The sequence below is a fragment of the Pogona vitticeps genome, chromosome 4 (genome assembly GCF_051106095.1).
Source record: "Pogona vitticeps strain Pit_001003342236 chromosome 4, PviZW2.1, whole genome shotgun sequence".
Lineage (NCBI taxonomy): Eukaryota > Metazoa > Chordata > Lepidosauria > Squamata > Agamidae > Pogona > Pogona vitticeps.
In genome coordinates this window covers 11,394,436-11,415,735 of record NC_135786.1, presented here as the reverse complement: position 1 = coordinate 11,415,735, position 21,300 = coordinate 11,394,436, and the positions used below count along the sequence as shown (strand labels likewise).

The following is a 21,300-nucleotide window of genomic DNA, read 5'->3' as shown; positions in this document are numbered from 1 at the left end:
CTGAGGAAAATGTGTGCTGATTAGGTTTAAATATGTATATTATAGAAATTCCAATAAAATATGTGCACACATTTCACTGTGAGAAGTAAAATTCTTGCAGTTGCATAGGAAATAATGATGGAAAGACAAGGCATGTGGAATTTGGGAAATTTCGATGACACTGAGTTTCTCGCTTCCCTACCTTGGCCCTCCACACAGCTGTCTTCTGCTCTTACTTTAGCAGCAGGAGGGATCCAAATAGCATTACTTCAGTTGTACAGTGGTGCCCTGCTTGACCACATTAATTTGTTTCAGCGAAATCGCTGTAGAGTGAAAATGTCATAAAACGAAATTTAAAAAACCATTGAAACACATTGAAAACCGTTCAATGCATTCCAGTTGGCTGAATACCTGCTCGTCCAGCGAAGATCCTCCATACAACGGCCATTTTCGTTGCCTGTATAGCGAGGAATCCGTCCTAGAAAACAACGGGGGGCTATTTTTTAAAAATTTATTTAAGGACAGGGTAGGGAATACAAAAAGTAAGGGGGAAGAGGGAAGAGGGAAAAAGGGTTAGGGGGATAGGAGAACACAGAGTATACCATCATCCAATCAATTCATATTACAATAACAAATCAACTTTTTGCTTTTTCACAGTTTGATTACCCTCCTGCTTTCATCTTATCATTTAATTTTAGTTTAATTCTATGTTACTCCAACACTATCTGGTAACTGCAGCCATTTATACAATACATCCCATCATTCAGTTTCCTTTTGAATTGAACAGTCTTTCAGCCCATCCGACAGAATATCCATTTTTGTCACTTCCCATATTTTCTCTGCTTTCTTGAGATTTTTAACATAATGCTTTTTAATTTTGGAAGCTGTATAGGTCACTGGATAACTCTCTATCCCATCTATGTTACCTGGTGTCGTGCCCAATAAAGATGGTTTTAAAGTTTGTGCAGCTTCATTTAAGTTTTGTTTGGCATCTAATGACCCTTCTTTTGTCACTTTCATCAGATCTTCTATTTTGCTAAGACCTTCATTCACTTGCTGAAACCCTGTTATTATTGTCTTTTGCATAGTAATCTGCCATTCCTTTTCTGTTTCTTGTACCACTGTTCCAAAACTTTAGGATTGAACAGACCAAGTCTCCATTTGTTGTCTTAAATTTTTGGAGGCCATCTCAGGCTTTCCAATGAATGGAGTTTGTATAAATAATACCATGCCCTTAACCACAATGATCGCCCCTTATATATACTTCAACAGTTTCCACAATTTTATCAACAATCCAAACCCCTAATCATAAACCTCTCCTTAGATCTCCCTCCATTCTTTATCCAAACACTAGTCTACCCATGTGAAGGGTCTGTGGATATAAACGTGTGAAAAATGGCAGCCAGATTGAGCCCACCAGCCCTAACATCCTGATCACCATGTGTTCATCTAAAAGTCTGAAAACTACTTGTCATTTCAGCAGAATGTTAAAATATATTTTCTCTCTCCATGGGGCCTTAGACTTCTTTGTTTCTTTCCTGTTTAGCTCGCAATATTGCGGAAAGTTTTCGGTATACTGGCCATCAAATGAATTAAAAATGATTGATAGCTAATGGCCCTCTTTTACAAATGGGCTAGCACAAACACACAGACACTGCAGCAAATGATTTCTTTTTATAACTACTGTAGATTTTATTGTTTCTTTGTGGGGAAAATTCTGAATCATTTGAATAACATTTTAAACAAATATCAAATAAAGAACTTCACTTCCTCCCCCCTACAACAAACCTGGTAATTAACAGCCTCATTTATAACATAGTTAAAATGGACATATTTGATTTTAAGCTAATTGTGACCTATTGAACATACCGTTTATATCCATTCTATGTGTGCATGACTCTTATTTCTATGAATGGGACATATGTCTACATAATGGTTTAGAGTGATGTAGCCACTTGGGTTGATTTGGCTTGTATCCAGTGATGCTGATTTCACTGACTTTTGTACAACAGTTTATAAGAAATAATATTAATTTGCTGCAAAGTAACTAATCAAAAACTCCAGTCTGCTGGCTTTTTGTTATTGGTTCGTAAAGCCAAATCTGGAGTGCTAAATGTGTCTGCCAGAAATGAAGTTGCACTGAATTCTGGGAGACTTAGAATGAAACTTCCCAGGATATCACACTAGATGTAGCTTTTTTCCTGAATATTTTTTTCATAAAATGCAAGCATAGGTCAAAATCCTGTTGCACAGCTTTACTCTGCTCAACTCAGGCGATGTCAACAACCGCTGTTGTTTTGGATTAATTAAATATTTCCTATTCCTATTCACAGACCCCAAACAGGGTTCAAGGATCCCTTTCCTCCTGAGGAAGACCTTGAGAACTGCAGAACTGGGGAAGAACTCTTTAATGTCCAGAAATCACTGCTGCCAGTCCCAGTCCTGCTGTGGTTGATGACATCACCATACATTTTAGTTCTCAGTTCATTAATTTAAATGGAACAAGCAGATACATTAATTGAAATGCTTTTTCGGACTAATAAAAAGATAGGGCAGATTTTGATGGGCATGCCCTGTAGGGATATCAGCACAAGCCATTTTAAAAACTTATAGCTATTCTAAAAGATTATCTAATCCCTAAGTACAAAACGAAACTTTAGTTATCAGTGTTGGTTCAAACTTTTGTTCAGGTCTGATTTGCACTCTGTGTTTAATTAGGATTAGATACACACTGTCCCTTTAAAATAGGTCACGGAGGGTGGAATCCTACCCAACATAATTGTAAGATTGGGAGGAAAAGATAGTTTTATATTTGTTCATTTACACCTTCTCAGTGGCTAAAAGAAGAATTAAAACAAGGTTATTAAAGTTTCCCCGGAGACAAATGTCAGACCTCAGTGGTAATATGATTAATCAAATGTAAAAGTAAAGCTAGTTATCTTGAATGAGTGTAACTCATTTTCTAAAATATCTAATTACTGTAACATAGTCTACTGTGGAAAAAAGGAGAGGAAACTTAATTGCAATAACAATTCCAGAAGATTTAGAAAATATACGGTATATGGAGGTTTAAACAGGAAGCTTAATGGAGTTGATTAAATAATCTTGGCTTCTTGAACACCTTTGATGAAAGTTTGTAATAATTTTTTCAGACCTCAGAGTCCAAAATCACATGCACAAAAATTGCATTCCTATAAAAAAGAAGAAGAAGAAATAAGAGGTTCCAATTTCCTGTTATCAAAAAAAAAAAAAAAAATTTAGGAAATGCTCTATTTGACTTTCTGAAAATGGAATTTTAAAAAAAATTGCTTGCTTTAAAATTAAACCTAATACTACTGAACATTTCAACCTTCCATTGTAGACTTAGGCCAATTGAAAAGAAAACAATAAAACACCATTCATGAATGGCCTGGTATTGTGAGAGCCGAGGGTCATCAGAATCTAAAATCACTGCACTGGTTCAGAGTGTGCCCATGGAAAAGCCAGACAAGATGTCTTCATGCTCAAAAGAGATACAGACCCCTTCCATTCCATGGAGAAGAACCACTGAACAGAGAGCAAAAAGTTCGTTCAGCATTTGATATAGAAGGATGTTGTGTTTTTGTGTTTTTTTAACCATCTCTGGAGGGAGTATTTAGCTTACTCTGTGTTGGGCAACAATGTTGGGAAAGTGTGATGGCAAGAGGAGAAGGGGACGACCGAGGATGAGATGGCTGGACAGTGTCTGCGAAGCAGCCAACATGAATTTGACACAACTCGGGGAGGCAGTGGAGGATAGGAGGGCCTGGCATGCTCTGGTCCATGGGGTCACGAAGAGTTGGACACGACTAAACGACTAAACGACAACGACAACGACGTGTTGGGCAAATCACGTAGCACACAACTCTCTCTTCCCACATCTTATTATATCTTCTCAACCTAAAAGGACAGTTGACCCTGGTGCATTTTTTAAGTTGAAAAAAAATTGTTGTCTTTATTTAAAATCTAGAACTGAAAGTGCAATGCCCAGTTTGAGGTCAGTTAAGTCAGCTGCACTTTCTCTTCTGACAACACCCTGTTGCATTGGTTCCCAAGCTTGGGTTCCCACACGTTCTTGGACTACAACTCCCAGAAATCCTGGCCAGCACAGTTAGTGGTGAAGATTTTGGGGAGTTTTAATCCAAGAACATCTGGGAACCCAAGTCTGGGCAGCCACTCCTCTGTAGTGTCTCAAAAAATTTGTTCCACACAAGCTGCTCCAGAGATTTCTTTTGTTAGCATAAATCTCTATGGTGGCCTGCCACAAGGTAAGAGGTTTGTGTGGGCATTCGCTGTTGTATGCTGTATAATGCAACAGAGCACATGATAACACAGATCTGTACTGTTTTCTTAGCTTGGCTGTAATTCTCTGTAGAGATTTGGGCCAACTGCATTACACCAGCAGGCATGGCTAATAGGATTTGGGATCTAAATGCCACTGGCAATAGTCCTGAGTATTACAACATCCCCTTTCTATAACCAAGATGCTCACAAGCCCATTTGCACTTTCTTTTAAAAATATATAATTTAAATACTTTGATAGTTTAGCTCTTCTAGGTGCCTGTGGATCCCTTGCATATACAGAAATAACTACTTTATTTTTAGGTGCTCTCTTTTTCTTTCCAAACAGAAGGAAAATCTTGCTGTTACGGGAAACTATAATACAAATAGATTAAACAGCGATGGTTAATATTTGATCTTTGGGCAAAGTCCTTTTGACGGGCCATGCATTACATTTCATGGCATCCTTGTGTTCTCCGGGGCTATGGCTTAAGTAGCCCACAACATAAACCATGCCAGATACCCTGTTGGCTTGGTTTGAGACTATTTGTCATGAACTATTTCACTGGTAACATCTGCCCATGTTACATACCTCCTGCTGCAATGCTTTCCTTCAATACAACCTCCCTACAATGTTCGTCTTCCATTAATATCTGTGGAGCCAGGAGACAGAAATCCATCAACCAATAACCCCATAATATGTATTATATAATAATGAGGATTAAATGTCCAACGTAAAAATGAGATGCCAATTCCAACACACAGTTCTCCTAGATGTGTGCAATGAGATGTAACGGGGCCAGATGTTGCCGACAAAAAATGTCCACAATTCAATTAAATGGTCTCCAACCTTCCCTGCGTTGAGTTGCAGTTGGGAAGCAAACCACAGATTTTATTCCACTAATATGTATTCACGTTGGATTCCAGTAAACAGCAGCCTGGGATGCATCTTTGCTTTCATAAAGCAGTGTGTGTTGGCAGACTAAAGCAAACAGTTTCTCCTGGCTGGCAGACTCTAAACTCGGGGAGTCTTCCAATTCAAGAAACCACCTAGTCTACAAATTCCAGCAGCCCTGCTATAAACAAAAATACCAGTGTCTTTGGCAGGTTGTTGTGCTGACATTGCAACTTGCTGTGTAAAAGTTGCAATTACACTGAAAAAGGGGTAAAGGTTCTCAGCATTAAGTTACATTCGAAATGTAACTTGGGACACTTCCAGAAGGGCCAAATTGTCACTGGACTGAAACAAATGCATATGCAAACATGGACAATTTTTTTAAAAAATTCAATTGTCATGCACCAGGATGGGACACAATAGTCCTCCAGAACCATATTTTGTTGCAAAATTCACACTATCCCTAAGTTTTATCCACTGTTGTAAGAAATAGAAGATCTGTACAGTAAACCCCCAACCCTAACAACATCATATCCCCATTGCAAACCTTCAAAACATTTGGAATTCTCATGTGGTCAGAACCCACTCAGTTCAGTGTTCTTTTATGCTCTTTTATGCAGATGCAGAAGGAATTGAAATTTAAAATAAAAATTAAATTAAAAACACCTGGTTTCAGTGGCTGTAGTTCTTACTGGAAATTGTGATCTTCTAAGCCCAAATCCAGGTAGTAGATTCCTTAAGTCAATGGGATTTACATTAGTCTTGATTCACTCGGCAGTTGATTTATTGGGGCAAGCAATTGGGTCCAGGACTGTTCAATGTAACATTTTATCTGTTGACAAAAATATTCCAAAGTTGAGTATTTCCCTCCTAAGAGAACAGATTTTTTCAAAATGGTTAAGCTTTCAATATGTGCTTTAGAACATGAAGATAAAATATAAATTATCATGTCCCTGATTTGTATGGAAGACAGTTTGAATTACCTGTTGTACAATTTAGAACCAACAATTTAAAGTAGTCACTTTAAATTAAACCCATTTCTTTAAACTGACTAGGATACAGTATCTTATAAATTATCTCTGCATTTCTTTGCACATCATTTTCTAAGGGGACAATTAGCCTTAACTAACAAGTCTATTTACAGGTGGAAATGGCGTGTGTTATTTGTTGATATCTCTCCAGCCTCTTTGCAACCCCATAAGGATTTAGCGGTCTATCCAGAAGAACATGTTTGAGTAACTATGGAGCAGAGAAAAAAAGACAGTGTGCGTAACGGAGCCTGGAAACATGTGCAATACCTCAAAAATGAGAGGACAAAACAGAATATGATTGTGGTTTTTTTTATTCTTACACCCACTCTAGTTCCTGTAACAATGCAAAATGACACTGGAGAAACAATTGGGAGTTTTGCTGAAAAACAATGTTTTAATAATACTAATCAAATCTTACCAGACTTTCTGGTATGCCAAATTAATCTCAGTTGTTGAAAGTCACAGTTATTAGAAACACATTCTTGAGAAAGCCCACTGCTCTGTTAAATCAGTGTATCCCCCACTATGGACCTAGACCCAGCATGGTATGGTTGTTAAAATTAGTGATGGGTGGACACACCCGGTCATAATTTGTAATAGCTCACTGCATCTCACTAAGTTATGAATCCTGAATTATGAATGTAGACAACAGCTCCCTATTATTAGGAGCTTTCAAATTATTGTTCCATTCTTCCTTTGCACAGTTTAAAATCATGGACGCACATGAAATACCGGCAAAATCAAGAACCAATTAACATGTCAAGGCAATCAGATTGTTTTTGACCAGAAACGGTCAGAGCTTGAGATGTGTACAAAAGCTTTTCTTCAATTTCAGCCGTCGTCCAGGGAGTGGGCAACCACGAAGTGGGTGGGTTTGGTGCTGCTCCAGCGCAACGTTTCTGGAAGTGAAGGATTTGCCGACTGGACAATGTTGACCAGGGACACCCGAGGGTACGCATAATGCTTTACCACTCTTCAGGGAGGCGCCGTCTATGTCCCACTTTGCGCATGTGTATTAAGGAAATGCACTGAGACGACAGCAGGTGTAATGTTGTGTCCTTTTTACATCAAACTGTATCCTTCACTGATTGCCTGTTATAATGTGTGTTTTGTTTACAGCAATTGCCAGCCAAGTGTATAACAATGAAGTGGAGTCTGAGTGCTTAGTCATGGAGGCTGTGCATATGCAGAAGATCTAGAATTATACAGAATCATCCTCAGTTTCAACAGAATAAAATATTAAAATTTGATTCAATATCATAGGCAACTTAGCCGCCTAGAGTGGTCCTCGATTGACCAGATAGGCGGGATACAAATAAAATAAATAAAATAAATAAAATAAATAAATTATAAATCAAGTGTGGGAGGGAACTCCACCTTGAAATATGGGGGTTAAATGGCTCCCTTCAGGCCATGAGCCCTCCCCGCAGCTCAGTATGTTTTTGAAAATAACAGACTTATTATGTCTGGCTTATGAGCTATCTAATTGCAACTTCTGGTGACATCATTCTCGTTAACAACATTTCACTGGGTCCTATGAAACTGTTTCAGATCTCCATAGCAGTGAACATAACTTGGTTTAATCATCAATCAGTTTAACAACCATTATCTGTCACGGAGTACAGGGTATGGAATTGTAACAGAATTCACAGTAGCTTTTCTAAACTATACTTCCCGCAATGCACTAAAGGAAGCAGGGACAACTGAAGGGGTACAATACTATTTGTTTGTGAAAATGGTTTTTTTTAATTTGTCCCATATCAGCAGTGTGGTATGGTGGATAGAGAGTTGGGCTGGGATACAGGAGACTATAGAAAATCAGTAGGGGGCGGTAATGGGAAATTTCTCCTTGGATATACCTTGTTCTGTTATGTTCACTCTAATATCAGCAAATCTCAGGCTGGAGTGGAATAAATGAAATCATTTAAAAACAGTTCATTAACTAAAACAATATAAACTCACAGTCTCATAGATAAGAAATGGATCTCATTGTGCCTTGGATGCCTAAGTGAACAGCCAGGTTTTTAAAATAAGGGCAATTCCAAGAGGAAAGCAGAGCATAATCACAACGTTTCACAAGGCAGGGGCATCAGCAGTTTATACTGAATTCAGGAAAGTTTTGAGTGACAATATTCCAAGTCAATCACACCTGCCAAAAGAACTCCAGTTATACCAATTTGATTGGTTTTTTAGATTGTTTCATTTCTTATCATTTCAGCATGTGTGAACTTTTGCTGTCGATTTATTTCCTTTGCCAAAGGGTTGGGTTTCTGGGCACTGTGGCCACTTCATGGCAACTATTCTTTTTAATTTTTTTAATGGGATATCGGAAGCCACTTGTTTTCACTAGTAGCAACATGAATATATTGCTCAGAAGGAGACAGCTCAAAGTTGGCAGCCTTCTCCTCCCTCCCTTGTGGGTGCACGAGGGCTAGAAATAGAGTCATTTCTTGCTTTGAATTGTAAAGAAAGGGGTATAACATTAACATCTACTCTCTTTTTAAAAATAACCACCTGATCTTCACAATATGCTTCCTCCTCCCCACGCTGTATAAAAGGGAAAAGAAAGGGAGAGATATGGGGAGAAATAAAGGAAAAGCGATGAATGAGTAAAGGAGGGAAGGGAAAAGGGAAGAAGGACAGAAGGCTCATACTGCACTATTGCTCTATTGATATATCACCTTTGGTAACTAAAACAACAACAAGGGGGAACTGTTTGCCTCAAGAAACAGTAGAGAAAATGAACTGATACAAAATTAAAGAGCAGTGTAGTCTGCTATGATAGTTCAAATAGAAAGAAATGAATTGATGCAGTTAAAAACAATGTGAATACTCCTGTTGATATATATGCCATGTGACCACTGAAAAAAATGTATTGGTACAACAGACTTATGTAAAGAATCAGTATTACTGAGATTCTACTGGTCTCTTTCCTAGAGATCTAGTGTACATGACTAATGGGTCCCATTCATGTTTTTGCCCCTCTAAAGGATTTTGAATGGAAGAATTAAGGAACCAATGGAGTATCCTCACAAGTCTTCCCCCTTCTGATCCTTCAGGATCTTGAGAAACTTGTGCGTACTTTGCTGCCTGGAAAAATAAATAAATCTGAAACTCATTTGGGAAGTGAGTGGCTAATACGAAAATCCTAAACTAGATTTAAAAGGCTGTGGCACCTCCTTGATAAAAACTGTATTATACTGGCATGGATTAAACTATCTTCCAAGCATGCAAAATACAGAGTAAGAGTTATCAACTGCATTTATGAACTGTTTCATAGGAAGAAATTTATATTAATGTGAGAATGTAAGAAGTGATCTGCTGCAGAGCTCTGAAAAGCTTACAAACAGGACAGGAAGATGGTTATTCCCCCTGCTCTTGTATTGAAATATATTTGTCTCTAGTTTAAAGGAATGCACAGATATTAGTAAAAAATATATGCAACATCTCTCTCTCTTTCTGTGTGTGTGTGTGTGTGTGTGTGTGTGTGTGCGTGTGCGTGTGCGTGTGCGTGTGCATGTGCGCATGTGTGAGCCTGGAATGTGGGTCTATATATAGTATAGAAGCATATTTCTTCAAGAAATATGGGCTTCAAGAAACAAGGCCTCCAGGAACAATGAGAGGGTGGAGGATTTAGAGTGATTATGGGCACGAACCACCAATTTTGGTGGTTAATGCCAGTTTGTACTTTGTCTGAACAGTTGTTCTGCATTTCTCAGCCCTGCCTTCTCCAGGGAGCACCCACTCCCAGCAAGCATCCTGTCTCTCCTGTCTCACCTCCTCTGGCCACTGCCTCTGAGTGGTGGAGGAAGTGAGGCTTGGAGGTACCAGCGAAATACCTTTTTGGAGCAAGTACAAATGAACAGGCTTGGAGAATCTACAGCTGTCCTAGCTGAGTAATCTTGTTCAATCTACTTATCCAGTTCTCAGCTTAAGAAGAGGTAACTGTGTTAGTCTGTGCAAGCATATCTGGCAAAAAAACCCAAAAAGAATTAAAAAGACAAAAAAAAAAAAAAAACAGAGCAACACCTCAAAGACTGTTATATTTTAATGTAAGCTTTTGTGGACCTTCTTTGCCCACTTCTTCAGACATACGACGTGGAATACAGAGGTCACACAAGAAAACATTCATGCCAGGGTCTAAGGTTGCATTTCACACATGCAATGATTTATGACCTCTGTTTCATTTCATTTTGTTTTTTTGAGCCCAGTCCTGTAAACATCAAGAGACCCCCAAACCAGGCAACACACTTAGAGAAGTGCAGCTAACCCCTCCACTTCCATCATTTCCCACATGGAGAATGATAAATGTAAAATGGGGAGGTTCTTGGTTGTGTATAGGTTTAACATATGAAGAAAAACCCTAGCTTTGCAAATGTATTGGATGCATGTAGATCTGAAGATCTACATGCATCTGAAGATCTACATGCATCCAATAACGGTGTTTCGTTTCTAGTCGTGCTGGCCACATGCCCACGGAAACTGTCTATGGACATACGCTGGCTCTACGGCTTGGAGAGGGGGATGAGCACCACGTCCTAGAGTCAGACATGACTGGACTAAATGTCAAGGGGAACCTTTACCTTAGATCTTCAGATAAATCGTACCCCATGTGCAGAAAACTACAATGAGGGGAGCTACATGATCCTCCCTAAGTGTATTGCCTAGAAGTAGGTAGATAATAGCTGGACAGGTCTAGTGTCCCTATAAAGTTCCAGCTTACATATTTTCTATGCCTTATAACTCAGAAGAAGACTGAGATTTGGAAAGACAGCTATGAGGGAACTAGAAATGATCTTGAAATAAGGATGTGTTGCAGGAGACTAAGAGCAAGATCATTGATGCCGCAGAATACTATGTATAAATGTGAAATTTGGATGATGAAGGACCCTGACGGAGAATAAATTGATTTATTTGAAATGTGGTGTTGAAGAAAAGAGTTGCAGACGCCATCAACCACCAGACAAAACATATAAGTAGGTTCTATAAGCAAGTCAACCCTGAAACTCTCGCTGAAAGCTAAAGTGGTTATATTGAGGCTCATGTACATTGGATGTATCATGGAAAGATAAGACAATCATGTCAGGAAAACATGAAAGCAGGAAAGAAGTGATGAGGCAGGTTGACTCCATAAAGGAAACCCTAACCTTTAATTTGCAAGAACTGAGCAATAATGTTGGTAGGACCTTTCAGAGATCACTAATATACAGTATAAGGTCACCATAAGTTCAAGGTGGCCTGATGTCACCTAATAACAACTACATTCAATTCAAAACAGTTTCTGATCATTTTGTCATTTTGTTTCACAGCCTAAGCCACAAGTAGCTTCCGAGGGTTACTGTGGTTTAGAGTTCCAATTTTGTTCAGTCAATGAAACTATGATGTGGGTGAAGGGACAAGCCAGCTACCCTCCTTTCATTTTTTAATGAATTCCAACAGTTCTCACTGGAGCATCACTACTGGTTTATACTCCGCCATCAAATATTCCTCCCAGATGTCTCCAGATAGCTTCTGTTGTACACTATCTATTTTCAGAGCCCAAACAAAGGTGATTTTAATGAAAAAGCATGTTCAATGTAATCTTAAAATGGAAGCCCACACTTTTTATAGGACCAGCATTTTAACATGTCCTTTTCTCTTCCTCCCTCCCTTCCCCGTTCTCTGACTTGCAATATAAAGATCTTCTATTGTTGAACTGAAAGGTTGTTAAAGGTCATTGGTACAGAAGCTCCATCATTGAGACTGGGATGAGATCCCATTTTGGATAAATTCACAATTTTTCTTCCTAACAAGATGATAGTATCGGGGCTTGAACGCACCAGAGTGTTAGGTTACAGATGAAAGGCTATTGTGTTCCCGGAGGAAGCTTCTGCACACTTCTGCGCAATGAGCAAGACCCCGAAAGCCAAGTAGTTTGATGAAACAGCTTCTCTCTGTTTATAAGCTTCTAAATGAACATAAAAGTGCCACTTTCTCATGAAGGAGTAATGCAGGCTTTGAGGGCTCATTCTGCCTCATTTTGATTTTTGCCTAAATCAGACTGTAGAAAGAAATGGTGAAAACAAAAAAGATTATTTCTTTTTTAAAAAAAAAAACTAATTTGCACATCCCATTGTTATTTATTATATATTATTGTTGTTATTTATTAGTTAAACAGCATTTTCAGAAGGATGGATGAGAAACAGCAGGCTTCCATTTACAGCCGAAAAAAGTTACGGCAAACGTGAAGAAATGTTTCTGTGTTTTCAGCAGGTGGAAAAGACAGGGAACTTTTAGGGAAGCAGTAGATGGAACATCTGTCCCATCAAATCTGAATCTAGATAACCCTGCAAGCACATTGTGTAAGACCAAAGTCCCATATCCTGGTGCTGGTATATATAACTGTCCGGATCCACTCCATGCCTGCAGTCTTCCGATTTAGTTAATGTGGGTAAACTCTTCAAACATATTCGATGTTACACTCACAAAAGAGCCAAGGGTTAATGGAAAACTGCAATTATTTGGTGAAAGGCAAGCTTTTCTGTAAAAATGAAACAGGACAAGGTTAGCAGAGGTCATGGTTAAGAGTAGCCAGTTCCATTTCAGAGGTTAAGTAATGGGGAAGAAGTAGATCGCCATGCCATCACTGGAAAGAAATAAGGATGACGCTAAAGATTAAATGTCCCTTACACTTCATCTGGAACTCCACGTACTTCAACTGAAGTTCCAGAGAATTCCTCTTGCACAGAGTGCTAGAAAGAGATGTAGAAGGTAATGGGAATTTTAAGAATGAACAAGATGGGTGGGATTAGGAGCAATAAAACTCCCCTCCTCTCTGCTCCTCTCTCTGTTCCTGATCTGTACAAGTACGTGTCCCATTAGTTCAGTGGGCCAGCCTATACCAAATCTACAGATAATGGTCAAAACCGTATTCCTGAGCTTACCAAATTGCACTAAAGTAAGCCCAATGAATCAATGAGGATGTGGTAAGTCAACTCCTCTATAAGTTGCATTGATTCAAAGGGTCTAATTTAATTGCAACTTGCCATTAGTTATTTATCACACTAAGCCACCATTGCCTATGTTCATCTGATTATATGTGCTCACTTGGTTTTCTGCACCCTCACAATTGGTCTGCCATTCTGTGAAGATAACTCTAACGGCACTTTCTTTTCCTCTTCCTGCCCCCAGTTTTCCGGTGAAGTCCCAGAAAACCGAGTGGAAGTTGTGGTTGCTAATTTAACGGTGATGGATCGAGATCAGCCACATTCACCCAATTGGAATGCTGTTTACCGGATTATCAGTGGAGACCCTTCTGGTCATTTCACCGTCAGGACCGATCCTGTTACCAATGAAGGCTTGGTAACAGTTGTAAGGGTACGTATCCTCCTTTAATCATTCATCCCATTTGGGTCATTGTCCCAGATACGTTCTGAGAAGTGTGGTTCTGTAAAAGAGCTGTTGACGATCTTGCAGGTATAGAGTCTTCTATGAAGGCTAGAGCCAGAATGGGACTACAGGAGCAACACCCAACTACCTTTCCTTATTTATTTATTTATTTTATTATATTTTTCTTTTCTTTTCTTTTTGGAAAAGCACACTATTAAAATATGTATTATGATGCTATGAAGGCTTCTGCTTAAGAATGAGGAGGTTTTTGATGAGTTTTCAGAAAAATAAGTGCTGCTGGGCCCTCTCTTACTTCTTATTTTTTGAGGTATTCTAAACACAACTCTGCAAAGGCATGAACCTTTAAATCAGATAACAAAATCAACTATAATAGCAAAATGGATGTAGTCCAAAGTGTGTTCTATGTAAATATATGCCCTGTGGATTCCATGCACCGTGAGATGCCAGAGCACAAGTTGCATGCAAGAAGGCCAGGGAACAAATCTGAAGACCTCCTTGTCTCTCAGTGTCTTCTTTTCTTTAATGATCCAAGGCACAAAGAAAAGTAGCTCTGAAGGTAAAATCTCACAGCACTCAAATAAAATACAAGGACAGGTGCCATGCACAATATCATTACAAGGAATTTGACCTTCCGTTGCCCCTTCTGCACACTTGTATTGACATTCCGTTATCTGTATCAAGATGATAAGTGCCTAATCCCTGCTCGCTGGAGAATGAAAGCTCCTTTGCTCTCCAGTTCTCTCATTTTCTAAACCAAAATTTTATCAGCATAGCCCCTTTCTCGGGATTTTGCTAGCTGCCGAAGCGTCCATAGGGACTGCACCGCTATACTCCAGTCTTCTGCATGGCACAGGCTCCTATGGACTCATTACGGATTTTTAAAGATCACTTTCAACTACACCAAATCCTGGCAAAGTTTCTCTTCAGGGTGAACAGGGCAAAAGTGAATCGGGGGACAAAGAGTATTGTCAATAGTTTTTTATAGTAATAGGAGTGGAGGTCCAGATATGATGGGGATAACATAAGAAAACAGTTGTTTATGTGAAGAAAACCAAATAGGACAGAAGCTTTTAATATTAACTCACACATTGCTTACACTCAGATAAATGATCTTATTACACTTGCAGTAAAAAAAAGAAGGAAGTCATTTGAGCTTGAGTGCAGAAATTTATGTTATTTACAACAAATTAATGACAGACCCCTTCTTTGAAACGCACACACACACACACACACACACACACACACACCAGACAAAGAATACTGATTTACACACACACACACACACACACACACACACACACACACACACACACACACACACACACACACACCCCAGACAAAGAATACTGATTTTGATCCATAACATAGATTGCCTGAGAGTGTAACCATATTCCACTTTGGTCAAATGGGATTCCCTTTGCTACATAAGATTTTAGTATGAGATAAAATTAACTGCCAGAGATGTAAGAAGGCACCCGCTTTTGAAGCCAGTTCACAAAATACACACCACTCTTAAAATTCCCTACCAATCGCAGTAGTTATGTAAGAAGCAGAACTCTGAAAAGTAACTTCGAAGGCTAAAATCCTCAGATGCCCCCAACTGGCATAGTGGTTGGTGACACTCGTCGGGCGATTACGGCAGCTGTAGTCCACAAAAATCAAGAAACCATCCACACTAGACCGAACTCAAAGCTTATCTAGTTCTGCATTTGCTGGACAATTAAAAAAAAAAGTCTTTCTCATCCACAATTTTGTTTTCCATGGATTGGCAGCCAGATACCACAAGCAGGTTTTGAAATCAACAGACCTTCTTGCTCATATTCCCAAGAACTGGCATTCAGAAGCCTACTGCCTTTGAACCTAGAAGAATCCTATATAACTAACCATATATTCCTTTGACCAGTTGTCTTATTCTAGAGATTGGAAAAGTTGTTGTTGTTGTTAATTACAACTCCCAAGAGAGCATTGTCAGTTATGGGAACTGACAGCTAAAAAGAAACTTTCTCAGTCTCTGGTTTTATCTGATGCATATTTATACAGAACTAAGTCCCACTTTATTCCACCAAAGTTTGTGGACAACAACGTTTTTCTTATTTCTTTTGTTTCAGGGGTGCCTCTACCATTTGCATATTTTTATGAACAGACCCTTCTATTTCTTAATGAAAGGGAAAGACTTTTTTGGTTTCCCACCCATATTTCTCTGTTCGTGTTTTCTGGTACTCCAAAAGCACTAAAGAGCCTTTTTTTAAAAAAAGGTAAAGGTTCCCCTTGACAATTTTTGTCTAGTCGTGTTCAACTCTAGGGGGGTGGTGCTTATCCCCGTTTCCAAGCCATAGAGCCAGCGTTTTGTCTGAAGACAATCTTCTGTGGTCACATGGCCAGTGCGACTTATACACGGAACACTGTTACCTTCCCACTGAGGTGGTCCCTATTTATCTACTTGTATTTGCATGCTTTCGAACTGCTAGGTTGGCGGGAGCTGGGACAAGCAACGGGCGCTCACTCTGTCGCATGGATTCGATCTTATGACTGCTTGGTCTTCTGACCCTGCAGCACAGAGGCTTCTGCGGTTTGGCCCGCAGCGCCACCACGTCCCTTTAAAAGAGCCTTTAAAACTACTCTTAAAAAGCAGAGGCAAGACAACAGAGAATTGATGTGCTCTAAAAGCATACAGCAATACATAAGAAAGGAAAGTCATTATCAGGCTCTTGTTTATATTATCACAATCATCAACCTTATCATCATAATCATCTGGCAGCAAATGAGAAGGATCAGACTATGCAGGCAGTAGCTGATACATTATCAAATCACATCATCTTCATCAGGCAACAGCACAGTTGAGAAAGGAAAATCATCATCATCAAACTATTTAGGCACTTGTTTATGTTATCACATTCATCATTATCATCAGGCAACAGATGAAAAAAGAGAAAAATCATCAGACTATGCAGGCACTAAGCTGCCTGACACACAAACTACTCAGAAAAGCAGCCAACAACACAACACCAAGAAAAACAAGAGAGATAATGCCAAACAGAAACAACAGGCACCCACACAGCCAGGTGACACATTGACACATTTGCAAAGTCTGCCCTGCTGGCTCACACACCTCCACAGAACCAAACAAAGCAGTCCTGAAACCCTTTACCAAAATATACACATTTCACAGAAAAGGTGCACAATAAATGAACCAAATAACGATGTTTAAAAACTCAAACCAGGAAAGTCTCCCACCCACACACATACATGGAGGGGATACCAGAATAAAATACACACTTCCTCTCCAAAAATCAAGAAACTCCGACAAGCAAATAAAGGCAAAAACAAAAACGATTAAATCTCCTTCAGTCAAAAGTACTAGAATACAAGGAACGTATCTCCCACCACCACTACTTAATGCCTTCTGTTTTCTTCCTTATATCCCAGAGATAGTAGCAGGCAGGTTTGGAAACAGTGAAAAAATTGTAGAAAAGGAAGGAAGGAAGGAAGGAAGGAAGGAAGGAAGGAAGGAAGGAAGGAAGGAAGGAAGGAAGGAAGGAAGGAAGGAAGGAAGGCAGGCAGGCAGGCAGGCAGGCAGGCAGGCAGGCAGGCAGACAATGGGGGGAAATTCCCAAAGAATTTCAGGGAGAAAAATCCAAAAAATAACCCAAATGAGCCATGCTGACACAGGCTGGTTGCTTGACCAGAACAAAAAGAATCCAAAGAAATGGAGGGGATATCCCCCCCAAAAAAATAAGTCATGAGGAAAAGGCCAAAAAGAGCAGGATCCGAGGTGAACAGGCAGGCAGGCATGAGCTCAGCACACAGTAATCCCACGAGCGAATACCAAAGCAAATGGCACTCTGCACTGTGTTCTAGGACCTTTCACAGATTCCAAATTCCTCTCTCCCTGACATTCTGATCAGCTGCTGACACCCTTCGCAATACTATTGGATGAAACATTTCATAGGCAACATGGCAGACGGGCACAAAAAATTTACACAGAAGAGGAACATGAACGAAATATGAAACATCCATGCACCTTTCTTTCATCAACATGAAACATTCCTGTTTTGGATGATGTTCTGTTTCAGAAGTCATCAAAAGAATATGAATGAAATGAAAGCAAACCTCTTCTTTTGTTTAGACACTGAAGGCCCAATCTGTAGTTTCCTCTCTGTTAACTGGGCATGAGATTGTACCCTCCGCTTTCCATTCTAAGCACACTAAATTTAAAACAAATGCCAGAGGAGACAAACATAGCTTAGGTATAGACATCTGTAAACATGGAGGAGTTTCTGTTGAAGAAACATATCTGAAGGCTGCCTGTTCCAGACAAGTTAAAAACTGCAATACTTCATCTTGTTCCACTGAAATGATGGATGAGCAGTTTTTAAAGTGAGAAATGTCCCTCCGGGAGGAGGGTGGTGGTGTTTTTCTAAGCCTGACGACAAAAGCATTTAACTTGTTTTTCTGCATCGACAGCTGAAAAACACAGAAATTTCACCCATCATAAAAAATTCTCTTTTAAATCCTAACCATTTACTTCTCATTTTGCAAAATGTTAAAGTGTTAGGAGAGCAGTTTTAAGGCAACATCAAAGACAAGGGGAAAGGGGAACACACTGAGCAGAAAAGGGATTTGTGTGTGCATCCTTCCCAAACAAGGACAACTGCATAATGAGCCAACACTCACTAAACATTTCCTGCCAAAAGCCAGGCATGTGGGTTTGGTGTGTTCCCCCCCCCCAATTCTTCCAAGATATAAACTTCCACCAGGTATGATTTCTAATACCTGCATGACCCATAACAATTTGAAAGAATAGACAGAAATCATGAGCATGCCTCAGCACTAATGGGAGTGGGATACAAATTGAATGAATGAATGAATGAATGAATGAATGAATGAATGAATAAATAAATAAATAAATAAATAAATAAATAAATAAATAAATAAATAAATATTGAATTTACAAATTGGGAAAGGCCGTGATGCAACGCCTGCCTCCAGGCTGAAGGCTCAGATGTCAGGGTTTCCCATCTGTTGAGGTCCATTCCTAAGGCCTTCAGATCCCGCTTGCAGATGTCCTTGTATCGCAGTTGTGGTCTCCCTCTGGGGCCATATCCCTGCACTAATTCTCCATACAGGAGATCTTTTGGAATCCGACTATCATCCATTCTCATGACATGCCCAAGCAAACGTAGACATCACTGTTTCAGTAGTGTATACATGCTAAAAATTCCAGCTCGTTCTAGGACTACTCTATTTGGAACTTTGTCCTGCCAGATGATACCAAAAATGCGTCGGAGACAAGGCATATGGAAGGTGTTCAGCTTCCTCTTCTGCCATGCACAAGGGTCCAGGACTCACTGCAGTACAGGAGTGTGCTCAGGACACTGGCTCTGTAGACCTGGAGCTTGGTATATGCGGTCAGCTTCTTATTGAACCATACTCTCTTTGTGAGTCTAGAGAACATGGTAGCTGCTTTCCCAATGCGTTTATCTAGCTCAACATCTGGGGAGAGAGTGTCAGAGATCTTTGAGCCAAGGTACACAAAGTCATGAACAACCTCCAATTCTTGCGTGAAGTTGGTAATAGAGGGAGGTGAGTCCACGCCCTGGCCCATGACTTGTGTTTTCTTCAAGCTGATTGTAGGCATACCCACACTTCTCAGGGTCAGATTACACAGTACAGATAACCCATAATTAGACCTGAAATCACAGTTAGAGATGACTGAAGCAGTTGTTCATGTTTGAGAAGTCATGCCTACCAAGACACAACATGGAGGTCAACCTCAAGCCAGCTATCTGAGCCCAGGACTGAACTCAGTTCATGAGAAGAGTTTTCACGATAGTACTTGAGGAATTCCCTCTTCTAGTGACAGGATATCTATAAAATATTGTTTAACCTTCAGTCTCTTAATGAAGCCTGTTCAGCACAGTGAGTGAGAGAAGAAAGTGTCTGTTGAGATAAAGCCTTAGTGAAAAAATAGAATGTTTTCCCTTTTTCCATGTAAAGATCCCTACCAATATGAAGGATTTTGCTTTCACACGATTCAGCAAGCTTCTTCAATTTGGTGCTCTCCAGAGCCTTTGGACTTCAAATGCCATCAACCCCAGCCAGCATTGTCAGGAATTCAAAAGTTATCAAAGATTCTCCAAAGTTTGGGGAAGATGTCTTTCCTTAACCCACGTCCCATGTTCTTCTCAATAGAAATATTATGAACCTGGAACCTTCCGCATTGCATGTAGCAACTGACCATCCGCCCAACCTTCAAGGAATTTTCCTGCAATGGCTGCTGAAACTGCAGGACCACTGTAGTGCGGGAGGCTGACAGAGTGTCCTCCAACATCATAGAGTCTGGTCAGAACATGGAGCAGAGTGTCTCAAAGTTCTGACAGAGGAGAAAGAAGAAAGAGATGGCTGTTCTAGAGAGTTCATGTGCTATCTATAATTTTAGTGTCAGGACTTGATTTGGTAGAGGCAGAGGGCTTGAGATGGAGATCAAGGATTGTGTGCAGCCTTAATGTCACAAGTTTCTGACAAAGTATGGGCTTTTCTACTGCTCCTCTGTCATTATATCCACCTGTGACCAAAAAAGAAGAAAAATTGCATTCTTGTTTAAATTCAATGATTCAAACACTGTGTTCAGTAATGGCTCTGTGTCCATATTGGCTAGTGTATTCTGAAAGGTGTAGTACAGAAATGAAACTTCCCCCCATCTCTGATGCACATATAGAAAGCAGCTTCAATGCAAAGCTCTCTCTTGCTGGTTCTGAACTATAGTGTCAACACTCTGGGAAACCACATTAATTTGCAGAAACGACCATCCGTGTTGCTGTGTTCTCATGCTCTCTTATTCATGTCCCTGCCTAATTCATAACTTCAAACCTTAATGCCTTTTTTTCCTCTTAATGAATGGGCATCCATTCGGGTGGACACTGTAGTGAATAAATAATAAATGAATGCAAAGAAGAGTTGGCATGCAGCTTCTCCCAAATATTCTGGACCTCGAATGAACCATTTAAAAAATAATCTGAACTAAATAATACGGCCAAAGCGCTCTAGATTTTTCACTAAAGCATGTTCCCCAATATTTTTAACTAGCTTTTAACATAAACACTCTGCCATCCAAAGTTGAGTGCCAAGAGGCACATATGATGTACAATTTCAATTTTGTTTTTCATCTCTACAACAGTGATTCCCTTGGTGGCAAAAGATTCTTATCTCTCTCACAAGGCTGGTAAACAGGTCATGGGAGGGTTAAAAAAATCTTGCTTCCCATTGCATAGGGTCTGAGTACAGTGTCTGAACACAGCAATAGATACCCCATGGCAGCTGGCTCACTAAAATGTTATTATGAATCCTGCATGGATTATAGAAATGATTTTGAAACTGAGACACTCGTTTATCTGACTCCTGACATCACAACAAGAGGATAGTTTGTTCTTTACTGCTAAAGAATGCCTTGGAACAAAAAAGATTCATTGTGCGGATGCTGAAAGATGTTATGATTTAGCTGTATTACATGCTGAGTATCAGAGGTTGTAACAAAATCATGTTGAAATCCAAAGCCAACAGGAAAAACCCGTTTTGCAAACGCAATGAAATAATATGTGATGTATAATGTTGTAATATTATGTTTTATATGTGTTACATGTTATTATTACATAACAATATGTAGTTAAAGAAAACCACATCTGGGCCATAACAAGACAACTGTGTAGT

At 39.6% G+C, this 21,300-nt stretch overlaps 1 protein-coding gene across 8 annotated transcripts in view; it reads left to right on the top strand.

The window, feature by feature from the left end:
• CDH4 (cadherin 4) overlaps window positions 1-21,300 on the top strand; it is a 954,442-nt gene that overhangs the window by 884,794 nt on the left and 48,348 nt on the right. For all 8 annotated transcript variants that reach the window (XM_072996786.2, XM_078392123.1, XM_072996789.2 and 5 more), the window contains one exon: window positions 13,375-13,560. In XM_072996786.2, coding sequence (XP_072852887.2) covers window positions 13,375-13,560 — 186 coding nt within the window. The remainder of the gene's footprint in view (window positions 1-13,374; window positions 13,561-21,300) is intronic.